The 12,710-nt window shown below is 42.8% G+C and overlaps 2 protein-coding genes across 3 annotated transcripts in view; one reads left to right on the top strand and one right to left on the bottom strand.

The window, feature by feature from the left end:
• Positions 1-3,629: 3,629 nt before the first annotated feature.
• On the bottom strand, positions 3,630-9,812 carry KIAA1143 (KIAA1143 ortholog). Of its 2 annotated transcripts, none has more exons than XM_022553824.3 (3): positions 9,632-9,812; positions 6,593-6,737; positions 3,630-5,715 (listed from the first exon to the last, which is right to left on the bottom strand). In XM_022553824.3, exons 1-3 carry the CDS (start codon positions 9,737-9,739, stop codon positions 5,498-5,500), a joined length of 471 nt encoding a protein of 156 aa, XP_022409532.1. In that variant the 5' UTR covers positions 9,740-9,812; the 3' UTR covers positions 3,630-5,497. The 2 variants fall into 2 exon arrangements, with proteins under 2 accessions (XP_022409532.1, XP_022409530.1); XM_022553822.2 differs by lacking the exon at positions 9,632-9,812 and adding an exon at positions 9,393-9,621.
• A 106-nt stretch (positions 9,813-9,918) lies between these two features.
• The window catches only part of KIF15 (kinesin family member 15), a 75,481-nt gene continuing 72,689 nt past the window's right edge, over positions 9,919-12,710 (top strand). Inside the window, exon 1 of the mRNA XM_022553825.2 lies at positions 9,919-10,018. Coding sequence (XP_022409533.2) covers positions 10,000-10,018 — 19 coding nt within the window. The 5' untranslated portion in view covers positions 9,919-9,999. The remainder of the gene's footprint in view (positions 10,019-12,710) is intronic.

Genomic DNA, 12,710 nt, shown 5'->3' with positions numbered 1-12,710 from the left:
CTGTTCAGGATGTTTCCCCATCTTTAATTGGGTGTCCAGCTTCCATTTCCCACAAGTTTACAGAGAACCTTCTCTGGGAGGTAGACAATACTGCCGCAGTTGTACCAGAGACACAGCTTGACTTGTTGGCTCAGGGAGAGGCAAGGGCAATGGGAAAACTGACTCTGTGCTACCATCTCCTCAGGCGCCCAGGGCAGGAGGGGAAAAGTGTAGTGGTGCACAGCTGGATTGGCGTAGGGAGGAGAAGGCTGGGAAGGACTGCGAGTGTCAAGGCAGGACAGATGGTTTGTGTTCTAGGACCCCACACTGCAGATTCAGAGGATCCAGACTTTGGAGAGAATGGAGGCTGTGATGGGATGAGGAGCAAGAGAAGTTATGGCTAGACTTGGGAGAATTTGGGGAAACAGCTACACGAATACAAAGTTCGGGGTCCCATCCTACAGCTGAGGAACTTGGTCAGCTCTCCCCCAGCAGCTCCTGGGACTAGTACTGTGCTAGCTGTTGCCAGTCTCTAAGGAAACGTTCAAATCAATGATGATAACTCAATGGTCCCTTCTGTCCCCGCTTCTGGGACCACATATGCCTAAATCATGTTAAGCTTGGGGCTGCCATTAGCCTAGAATGATTGTGGGGCAATGGAGGATTCCTAACCTCAGGCCTGGACAGACGCCTTGCGTCTAGCCTTTCTCCTGTCTGAAAGACTTCATGCATAACTTGGGAGAAGCAGTAGGTTGGGGAGAGTAGATGTCAGTCAAAACTGTTTCCATAGCAATGTGAGGCTCAGAAAGCAAGAACCTCTGGAGAGACAGGGCCCAGGACTGGGAAAAGAGCCACAGAACTGGGAGCTTGAAAACTCAGAAGACATGTGTCTTGCTTCCTGATTTGACTGCATTGCCCTGGTTATCTTGAGCCATGCAATCAGATATGATTGCATTTTGCACTGTTTTGTGTCAAATGTGAAAATACCTTTGACCCTTAGAAAGTGCCAGAGACTTCCTCAGGAGTTGCAGGACTCCTAATGAGTGAAAGAAAAAATCCTGTTTACTCCAATAATACCTAAAACTACACTGTCCAATGGAGTGGCCACTCATTACATGTGGCTATTTTGTTCTCTTTTTTTCTTTTAGCTGCACCGTGTGGCTTGTGGGATCTTAGTTCCCTGACCAGGGATTGAACCTGGCCCTCGTCAGTGGAAGCGCTGAGTCCTAACCACTGGACCGCCAGGGAATTTCCTACATGTGGCTATTTAAGCTAGTTAAAATTAACAGAAGGAAAAGTTCAGTTTCTCACTTACTCTAGCCACATTTCCAGTGCTCAATGACCACATGTGGCTAGGGGCAGCAAAGCTGTATAACATTTCCATTATTGTGGAATATTCTTTTCTTTTTAACATTCTTATTGGAGTATAATTGCTTTACATTGTTGTGTTAGTTTCTGCTGTATAACAAAGTGAATCATATTGTGGAATATTCTATCAGACAGTGCTGGCCTTGATATTTGGCTTTCCTAGGCAATAAACTTCAAAATATTTTTTGGACGCTGATATAGATTTGATGACCTTTTATTTTGACAAGTAAGCACATTAGATTAACCTGCTATTTGTTATAACCATTATTTCATAAAATAAAAACCAGAGATAAGAAACCTATAATCTCAGAATAAAGGATTTCTTCAGAAGAAAGTATAAATGGGCATCTTTGCAGTGACACTGACAGAGAAGCCCTGGAGCCTGTATTGACATTCCTGTGCCTTTGTCAGCTTGTAGGACTTGGGCCTCTTTAGTACTGCACTTGAGCCCTATCCTTGAAAAGGGCATCAGGAAGGCCCTTTTGGAAAGTGATGTGCCCATCTCAGTGCATCATGTAAGGAGGTCATGATGTCAGTATGACTTATTACTGGTAATGTTACTTTGATCATTTAGATAAGGTGGCATCTGCCTGGTTTTCCACTGTAAATGACTTGTTTTCCTTTTGTAATCTCTGGAGATATACTTTGAGACTATGCAAATAGTGATTTTTTCAGCATATTTCTGGCCACTAATTTTGACATCTTTTGATGAATCTTTCCAACACCACTTAGGTATTTGTTTACTATGGCCTCTGTAACAAACTATCACAAACTTGGTGGCTTAAAAGAACAGAAATGTATGCTCTCAGAGTTCTAGAAGCCAGAAGTTTGAAATCAGTTTCATTAGGCTGAAGTCAGGGTGTTGGCAGGTCTGCACTCCCTCTGAAGACTTTTGGGGAGAATCTTGTTTCTTCCAGCTTCTGGTGGCTGTGAGCATTCTCTGCCTCTCTTCACATTGTCTTGTCTGTGTCTAATCTCTGTCTGCCTTTCTCTTACAAGGAAATGTGTGATGGCTTTTAGAGCCTCTCCAGATTATCCAGGATTCTCTGAGAGCCTTAATCACACCTGCAAAGTTTACCACATAAGGTAACATTCACAGGTTCCAGGGATTAGGACCTATCTCTTAGGAGGCTGCCATTCAGACCACTGCAACTTATTATTGTGGAATTTTCCAAATGGTGATTTTCTTTTTCTTTTTTAAAAAAATTTATTTATTTTATTTTGATTTTTGGCTGCATTGGGTCTTTGTTCCTGCACGGGCTTCTCATTGCAGTGGCTTCTATTGTTGCGGAGCACGGGCTCTAGGCGTGTGGGCTTCAGTAGTTGTGGCTCGAGGGCTCTAGAGCGCAGGCTCAGTAGTTGTGGCACACTGGCTTAGTTGCTCCGCGGCATGTGGGATCTCCTGGACCAGGGCTTGAACCCGTGTCCCCTGAATTGGCAGGCGGATTCTTAACCACTGCGCCACCAGGGAAGTCCCCCAAATGGTGATTTTTCTATTTCCATCATTCCTCCTACATTTATTAATTGGGATTCTACTGCAAGGAAGACCTATCCCTTCTCCTCCAGGTGTGTCCTTTTGACATGCCCCCATTATTCTTTGAGGACCGCCTTACTTTTGGGCACAAGATGTTCCAGGCTTGTCCTTTTACTATTCCTGCCTCAGCCCTGGGATTACATTACTGGCCTATTTGTCTAGCCCTGCTCCTATGGTCCATTTCTGAGAAGCAAGGGGATAGTTCGTGAGGGAAAAGGACTAGCCTCTCTTCTCTGGCCCCAAACTCATTCACCTTTCTCTGCAATTAACAGGACCCACTGTTCTTAGAAAGCAGTTTACAGAGGTGAAGCAATTTTCTTAAGGCTGCTTAGCAGATGTCACCTGCCACCCTACCTTGGTCTTGGGCTTTCATCATGAGATATGCTTCCTGGCTGGTAACACTTACACTTAACATTGTTAGAAATATCACCTACGGTAAAGACTTCATCAATATGATAAGTTTCAAGATTTAAGATCTTTTAAATAGTCTTTCATGTTACTTGTTTAAATTTTTTGTTTCATCTCCCTTATAATAGGCTTTATCAGTATTTCTCAAATTTGAGTGTGCATCAGAACCACCTGGCGGACTTGTTACAGAGAATGCTGGGCCCTACACCCGAAATTTCTGATTCTCAGGCAAGGCCTGCAAATTTGCATCTTTAGGTTTCCAGGGGTGCTGATGCTGCTTGTCAAGGATCCACACTTTGATAACCACCAGCCTGTTAAAAAAAAAAAACAACAACACTCATTTATTCTAACTATATTTATTCTGCTCTTAATATGTTAGGTACTGTTCTGGGTACAGAGGATACAGAGGTAAGACAAAGTCCCTGCCCTCAAGACTCCCACCTGTAAATGATAAGACATACTAAGATTTACAGTAATTAAAGCAGTGGGGTGTTGGTACAAGAATAGATATAGCAGTGATACAGATTAGAAAAAACCCTGGCTTGTTACGTGAGTATACATTAAAGATAGTACTAGGAATGGCTTCGGGACTAGTCTGTATAATTTAGAGAGCCTATTTCAGGACTCACTAGCCCACTCACATGAATCACTTTTGAGGATTCTTTACACTAGGTCTTAAAATGGCTGAAAGATAGATGTGGCACCAAATTCATAACATGGAATCTGAAATTCCTAATTTCTGGCTGGTGAAGACTGGGATCTTGACAAGTCTCCAGTTTTGGTTGACTTGCAGTAATGAGGAAAATTATTAGGTAACATGAAAAACAGTTTAGCTTCCCTGGTCAATCAAAAAAAAATGCCAGTTAAATATAACTATTAAACACCATTTTCAAAGCATCAAATTGAATGCATCATGGATGAGGTGATGTGGGCTATCGTAAATGGTATGAATAAAATGGTAAAAACCACCTAGAAAGCAATTTGAAAGAAAGCATGAAAAGCTTTAGAAATATTCAAATACTTTGATCTAGTAATTCTGCTTCCAGCAACTCATTCTAAGGAAATCATCAGAAATACACTTGGAGGTTTCTGTGCACACACATTCTACCACTGTATCATTAGGCTGCATGTAACAGAAACCTGACAGAGGCTTAACTAAGATGGTGTTTATCCTCATGTATCAGGAAGTCCAAGGCTAGTACAGCAGCTCCTCCAGGCATGCCATCACGATCCAAGCTCCTCGAGTCTTTCCACTGTACCACCCAGAACAAGTGGCTGTCTTCTTCATGCCCCAAAATGGCTCTGGTACTTCTTGGTTTCATGTTTGTGCTCCAGGCAGGATGGAGAGAAGACAAAGGTTCATGCTTGCCAAATCTGTCCTTTTGTATCAAAAAACCTAGTAAGCACACTTCCACTTTTATCTTTTTTTTTTAACCATGTAATCAATAATAGTCACCATGTGATTCAGTAGATCCTAACTTGTATCATGGTCACCTGTATTATTACTTGTTCAAGATCCACTTGTATCTCTTAACTTACCAGAGCTGTCACATGGCTACCCTTAGCAGAAGCTGGGGAAGTATTGGTAACTAGGCACATGATCATTTCCCTCATCCAAAGTGAGGTTCTGCTGAAGAGGAAGACAAAATACAGGATCTGTTTAATTACAACATTCTCTGTAGCTATTAATGTCAGGATTTCAAATTTTACTGACCTAGAAAAATGCTCATGATACAACGTCAAGTGAGAAGCAGGACTGAGAACATACAGAATACAATCACAATTTTGTTTAGAAAAGTATAATTTACATACACACACATCCCCCACACAGGAAATAACAAAATGTTAGTGGTAGTTAATGTCTAGAGAGTTAGCAGTTCAGGTCAAAAGGGTATTGATGGATAGATATGTTTTATCTTACTGAATGTTTTCTGTATTTTCTAAATTTTCTCCAGTGAACGTGTATTATCTTTTTTTTTCCTTTTAATGTTTTATTTTTATTTTTTGGCCACACTGTGCAGCATATGGAATCTTAGTTCCCCAACCAGGGATTGAACCTGTGCCCCCTGCAGTGGAAGCATGAGGTCTTAACCACTGGACAACCAGGGAAGTCCGTAAACTTGTATTATAATAGGAAAAAAAGATGTTATTTAAAAAAATACTCCGTATGTTCTTAAAGAAGACTAAGTCCAAAATATTTATTTACACTTATTCATTTTCATCTTCATTGTCAAAAGAAAGGAGGCTACTATTTTTGATTTGCTTTTGTGAGTTTTTTTTAACTGAATCCTGCTTATTTATTTCATCTTCTTCATTTGTCTTCTTCTTTTTTGAGCTTGCTCTTAAACCGGAATATTTTTCATCTGAGGAACGCTTGACTGGTTTTCGATACATAATTCTTCCATCAGCTGAAGCTGGTTCTTCATCTGCAGCAAAAAACAAAGTTAAAAAACTTTCTTTCTCTCATTTTTTTGACTTTATTGGAGAGTCAAATGGCAAGAAAATCTCATACGGTATTTATGGACGTCCTTGAGTCAATTCAGTCTGGTCTTTTCCACTGCCTCTAGCTATATAGCCACAAGACATGCAGTCACTTAATAAAAACTCATGTTCAGGGCACAGTGGTTGAAAGTCCGCCTGCCAATGCAGGGGACACAGGTTCGTGCCCTGGTCCGGGAAGATCCCACATGCCGCGGAGCAGCTCGGCCCGTGAGCCATGGCCGCTGAGCCTGCGCGTCCGGAGCCTGTGCTCCGCAACGGGAGAGGCCACAACAGTGAGAGGCCCGCGTACCGCAAAAAACAAAAACTCATGTACCGAACGAAGTATAGTGTAATATTGCCAGTCCCCAATTCATTACAATCAGACTATATTTTTTAAGTATCTCGAAAAGTGATTGTTTGGAACTCCGGCATTTCCTCCTAAATCAATGTAATAAATACTACAAATAATGAAAAAAATACTATATAGCATACCATACACCATGCACTAATTAAATACACCTCTGTTGACTAGTTTGTAAACCTAACCAGGTATTTTTTTAAAAAACAGGATGTTTTTACTTAAATTTGCACTTAATCCTTATAACAGCCCAATAAAGTGGGCACAACTTGTCCCCATTTTACTGATGAGGTAACTGAGGCTGAGAGGTGAAATAACTTGTTCAAGGTAACACATCTGGTAAGTGTTAAAGCCAAAGTTTGAACCTAGGACTGTCTCCTTCAAACATACCATACCATTGTATAAAATGATTTCATACCTAACTCGTTAAGTTGGTAGAAAAACCAGCTTACTTTCAGACATACCTGCTTTGGCAGCCTTTATTTCTGTTTTAATTTTCATGACTTCTTCAACTGATAGGTCTCCCTTTTTTAAAACCACCACTTGGGGCTGTTCATCTTCTTTGTCACTGTGATCACCATCTTCACCTGGGAGCTGAAGCTGGATTCTCTAGGAAAAAACACAAACATAACATTTAAGTTGCTGACCTTGAACTAAATACAACCCCTGTCTCTGTGAGAAACTGTAATTACTAGAATGAGAAGGGTAACATTATTGACTAAAAGTGTTTGGCAATGAATTTTCAAGTAACTCTTAAAAATCTAACCTCACCAGAGTAGGGAAGAGGTCCACCTGCCAGTTATCCTGGGGTGCCTGTCCAAGGGAGCTGGTTTCCATTTCAGCAGGACCCCAGCTTGCAGTTCCTGATGTCAGGGGCCCTCTGCTTCATGTTCTGCCAGCATTCAGCCTACTCAGGGTAGTGCTGACTACAGCAGTTCTCTCTGCTCTTCATCAACCCTTTTCATGTACACCTCTTCTCAAAGTGTGACAAAAAATAAACACCACCAAAGTACAGAAAACGGCAAGTAAAAGGTCCTTCTTCACCTACTTCTGCTTATCTTTACCCCCTTCCAGTAGCTTGTTTGGTGGGTATCCTAAGTGTTATTCTAAGGGTATAAAAATACGGAGGTACAGAAAACATTTTGTATACAAACAAGACACGGAACATACTACTATATGACTTGCTTCCTTTTTTCTTTTTAAATTATGAAATTTACCAAACACAAAAAAGTACAGAAAATAACAGAAACCATGCACTGACTCTACAGGTGCAACAAATGGTAATATTTGGCTAGTTGACTGAGATTTTTTAAAATGTCAGACATCATATAAGCCCCACTCACCCAAGTTTTTTACTCAAAAACATCTTTGCACAATGCCTTGAGATACATATGACATCATCTATTTTTAAAAATCACAGCCCAGTATTTATACATATGGTTATCTCATGGTTTATTTGACCAATTCTTTGTAAGTAAAAATTTTGGTTGCTTCTAGTTTTTTTCTACTGTAATAAAATTTTTGCACGTTTTTGTTCACCTTTGCAAACTTACACATAGATAAATTCCTCGAATGGAAATGCTAGGTTGAAAGGCGTGCACACCCACCACACATTATTCAAATAGATGTCAGTCCACCTCTCACAGAGCCTTCCTTGTCTCCCAAACAGGGCAACAAAGCCCTGCAGCTGTCCGACCACAGCTGTAATCTTAAACTATAAACTATAATTATATAGTGATTTCCCATGAAACTCTTTTCTTTTTGTTAACAGATTCCTAGAATGATTATACTGCCAAAATGATTAAGAATGAAGTTGGTTTCGCAAACACAGGAACCTGGGACATCTGTCTATGGAAAAGTCTGTTGATCAAATGTGTTAGCCCAAATGACTGATATTATTTGGAAAGTTCCCCCATCCCGCCCCGAGTTCTCCTAAGATAGCATTCTAAGCTGCAATCTTCAAGGTGTTAACTAGGCACACACGTGATCATCACTAGGACCTGAAGCAAACTATAAAATTAGGTCCATATTCTCCTCATTGCTGTAACCATGTCCCTTTTCTCAAACTTCATCCTCTTTGCCATAGTCACTGTTTTTGGTCCTGGGGACCAGTCACTCCCTGATCATGTTATCTCTATCCAAACATGCTCCTTGTTGCTTACTGAATAGTCCATATGGCCTCACCTCTATCAGTCCCTCAATCACTTCTAAACACAGTCAGTCCGTGACTCACTGTCTCTACACCTTTACCCATGCTGTTCCTTCCATCTCTACCTGCTGACTTACCCATGCTCAAGATTCAATCTAAATGTCCCTTCCTCCATGAAGCCTTGCCTGACGATAACCACAGTCATCTAACCAATGTAACTTGTCACCCACTACTTGGTGCCACAGGCACTGTACTAGGAAAATATAGAGGGATTAAGATACTTAGAGTGTTCGATTTAGTGGTGGAGATACCCAAGAGAGTAAGTAGTTGCCATGCATAATGATGAGTATTGCAGATAAGATGCGGATAGAGTGAAGAGAAGAACAGAGGAGGAGTTACTGTCTGGGGGAGGTTCAAAAGGCTTCACTGAGGTGGTGACCTGTGAAGGCTGAGATGAGGCAGGCAGGAAGGTGTTAAAGAACAGGGCATTTTGGAGATCCATCTCTTTGTCCTTTCGGAGCCTGGCCCAGGGCCTGGATTTAGTACATACTCACTGGATTAACTGCACTTAAGTCAATCTTGTGTCCTTCTACTAAGTGACTTGAGGGGTGGGTCTTTGTGCAAGTGCTAGACACAAAGTGCTAAATAAATTCTCTATTTCTCCACACATGCCCTAAGCATAATAGTCTCTTTCTATTAAAAAAGGTAGGGCAGATTTTGATGTGAATCAGTTCGGGTAGGAGCCTGGGGGAGCTTAGAAGTTGCCTCCCACCGATCCCCATTTCTAAACTATCCAGGTGTGGCTCCTTCCTGAAGCTCCTCTTCTTCTATTGAAAGCCAAGATATAAAAGGTTTTTGCTTTCCGTTTGTTTTTTTTTTTCTTTTTTTGGTGACAATAAGCACAGAAGTAGATCTAGGGCATTCGTTAAGGATGTTCCAGACTCAAGGCTTAGGATATCAGGTCATTTGATCGAGTGGCCTTAGTTTCTTTACCTGGAAAATGGGACGACGCTACCACCCACACTGCTAACTACAGGTTATGCGATAAGCAAGTGAAAACGAAGAGAGACGAAAATGATCTTTCTTAACTGTCTACCAAGGACGAGGCGCTTTACCTGCGTGAAGTCATTTTCAAAAACACAGCAGCACTGTGAAAACGACAAATAGCTTCCTGGGCGAAAGAGGCAGTAGTTTGTTTGAAGATGACCAGCCTGGGGTCTGAGGACACTCGGACTAGGGGCCGGGCGCGGGTGCGAGGAGGGACCCATCAGTATCTAGCCTCCAAGTCAAGCCAGAAGCTGAAATTGGCGGAGCGGGCCGCATTTCTGCGGTAACGGGACTGGCCCGGGCTCACCTTGGTTTCTACCGTGGGCCCTTCCTCGTAGCCGATCCGTTCCTTGAAGCGGGCCAGGAACGCCGGCTCGGCTGGCCGCACGTACGACACCTGGTTCCGCTTGCTCATAGCCGCGCTAGGGAAAAACAGGACCCCACAGCCGCCTGTAGACTGTACAGAGGCGACGGCGCTTACTCGTGACGTCACGTCGGCCCCGCCCCTGACACAGGGCCTGGCAACATGGCAGCCTCCGTGCTGGCGTCAACGTCCGACCTGAGCGCCAAATTTAAATTCGCGGCCATCTTGAGTGGGCGGAACCTCCGTGCGCGGCTGGGCTGGAAGTGAGGGCGGTCGCTCAGTCGGTCTCGGGATCGAGGGGTGAGGGCACCATGGCGTCCGGCTGCAAAAGTAAGTGAGAAGCCCAGGCTTCGTGACCCCCGTCTCCGCCCCCAAATACGAGCTTTCCTGCTGGGTGGGAAGGGCAGGAGCGGACTGAGCGGCGGGGGATATTTGAAATCTCCCTCTGTCTCTCCAAGATAATACACTAATGGAACAGCTCTCTTCCCTTCCGTCTATGTGTTGGGCGCACGCTACGAGCCTGGCGCAATTCTAAGCTCTGGGGCTGAGCAGAGAACCGGAACCGAGCCCTCATCCAGGCGCTTGGCTCCTAAGCGACCTGCTGGTTCTTCCCTCCTGTTCTCGGTCCTGCCGTTTCGTCGCTGGCCTCTTCCCGAGTCCGGACCCGGGCTGCCTCTCTAGGTATCTTCGCCTGAGGGTCGGCCCCAGCTCTCACTACCTTCTGCGTATTTCCACAATACTGACTTTCCTGAAGGGAAGAACTTATTCTTCTTCCAAGCATGTCTTTCTCTTTTGGAGGGTCCGCTGTGGACTCTCCTTAGGTAAGGGACTTTTAAAGCACAGAATTCAGTAGTGTCTTTATATTCTCACAGTCCTTTTTTTCTTCTCCAGGAGACCTCTTCAATTTCTTCCTTTTTCTCATGGAAGGGAGCCTGTCATTTTGCTTTTGATAAACTGTTCAACTTTACTAATTTCTTGGTCCTTTGCTGCACCTGTATACGTGCCTCTTACATCGCCTAACCCTTTAAGGAGTCTTGGTTTTTTAAAGCTGATTTTGAGCTGATTCGATGGATCTTTGTGAGTGGTATGAACGGTAACGAGGCGATGCCTATGTTAGAAGATTGAACAAATGGTGAATTTTTGGTGTTTGAACCTTTCGATAACGTTAATGCTTTTAGCTGTCAATTGCAATTCTTTCCTGATACGTTTGTTGTTTTACTTACCTTTTAGGTCCATTATACCATTAACACCTCATTATGCTCTCTTTTTCCATCTAAAATGTTCCTTTTCCTCCCCCATTTTCAGTATTCAGGGAATATTGGCACACAAATTGGTACGTTATTGGAGCAAAATGTTGATCGCGCTTTCTGCACAATCACAGTGTTCAGTAAGTCTGGACTCAAGTAAGAGAATTGATGTTTGTGATATTAGAGCATCTGTTTATTTAATGGAAAGTGACATACGTATGTGACTGTGTTAAAGGACTCTGTCCTGTCTGTACACATCAAGAAGTGATGGGAGAGCTTCCCTGGTGGCACAGTGGTTAAGAATCCGCCTGCCAATGCAGGGGACACGGGTTCGATCCCTGGTCCGGAAAGATCCCACATGCTGCAGAGCAACTAAGCCCGTGCACCACAACTACTGAGGCTGCTCACTGGAGCCGGCGAACCACAGCTACTGAGCCCATGTGCCGCAACTACTGAAGCCCTCACGCCTAGAGCCCATGCTCCGCAACAAGAGAAGCCACCGCAATGAGAAGCCCACACACTGGAACGAAGACCCAACACAGCCCAAAATAAATAAATAAATAAATATTTTTTTCTAAAAAGTGATGGGAGCAAGGGTATTCACAGCTCCCCTTTATGATGGTGGCGATTTCCATGGGGAACTCTCCTGCTCCTTTAAGTTTGTTAGCAAAGTTGAGGTTGATGACATCCCAGGTAAGTGCATTCCCAGCAGGCTTAGAGACCGGGAACATGAAGTGGGAACACAGGGAAGGAGAGAGCCCATGCAGTGCTCCCTGCAGCTCTTACTTTTGTGCTCATGAAGGTTATTTCTTGTGACAACACTGGCACCATGGGTTGCTGACTGAAATCAGAGAAATGAGAATGTGAAATAACCCTCATGAAATTGACTGAGTTTAAGAGTCCCTTTCTGAACTTAATCATATTTGGCTAGATGATCCATAGCTATCTGGACTGCAGAGTAAGCATCTAAGGTTTGTTTGTTTATTTTTATTGAAGTATAGTTGACTTACAATGTTTCAGGTGTACAGCAAAGTGATTCAGTTACATATATATATATATATTATTTATTTTCTGATTGTGTCATCTGCCCGCTCTAAATTCTTCTTTTTTTTTTTTAACTTTTAATTTTATATTGGAGTATAGCCAATTAACAATGTTGTGATAGTTTCAGGTGCAGGGCAAAGCGACTCAGCCATATATATGCATGTATCCGTTCTCCCCCAAACTCCCCTCCCATCCAGGCTGCCACATAACATTGAACAGGGTTCCCTGTGCTATACAGTAGGTCCTTGTTGGTTATCCATTTAAAATATAGTAGTGTGTACATGTCAATCCCAAACTCCCTAACTATCCCTTTGCCCCACCCTTCCCTCCTGGTAACCATAAATTCGTTCTCTAAGTTTGTGAGTCTGTTTCTATTTTGTAAATGAGTTCATTTGTATCATTTCTTTTTAGATTCTGCTTATAAGTGATATCATTCCCCTTCTCTGTCTGACTTAACTTCACTCAGTATGACAATCTCTAGGTCCATCCATGTTGCTGCAAATGGCATTATTGCATTCTTTTTAATGGCTAATATTCCATTGTATATATGTACCACATCTTCTTTATCCATCTAGTTGCTTCCATGTCTTTGCTATTGTAAGCAGTACTGCAATGAACACTGGGGTGCATGTATCCTTTCGGACCATGTTTTTCTCTGGATATGTGCCCAGGAGTGGGATTGCAGGGTCATATGCTAGCTCTTATTGTTGAATTGTCTATTTCTCCCTTCA

This window comes from Delphinapterus leucas, chromosome 10 (assembly GCF_059928025.1).
Source record: "Delphinapterus leucas isolate spDelLeu-1000000601 "Yukka" chromosome 10, BTC_Dleu_Yukka2, whole genome shotgun sequence".
In the NCBI taxonomy this organism is placed as follows: Eukaryota; Metazoa; Chordata; class Mammalia; order Artiodactyla; family Monodontidae; genus Delphinapterus; species Delphinapterus leucas.
Note: the sequence above shows the minus strand (reverse complement) of the source record. Positions and strands in the feature narration are given on the sequence as shown.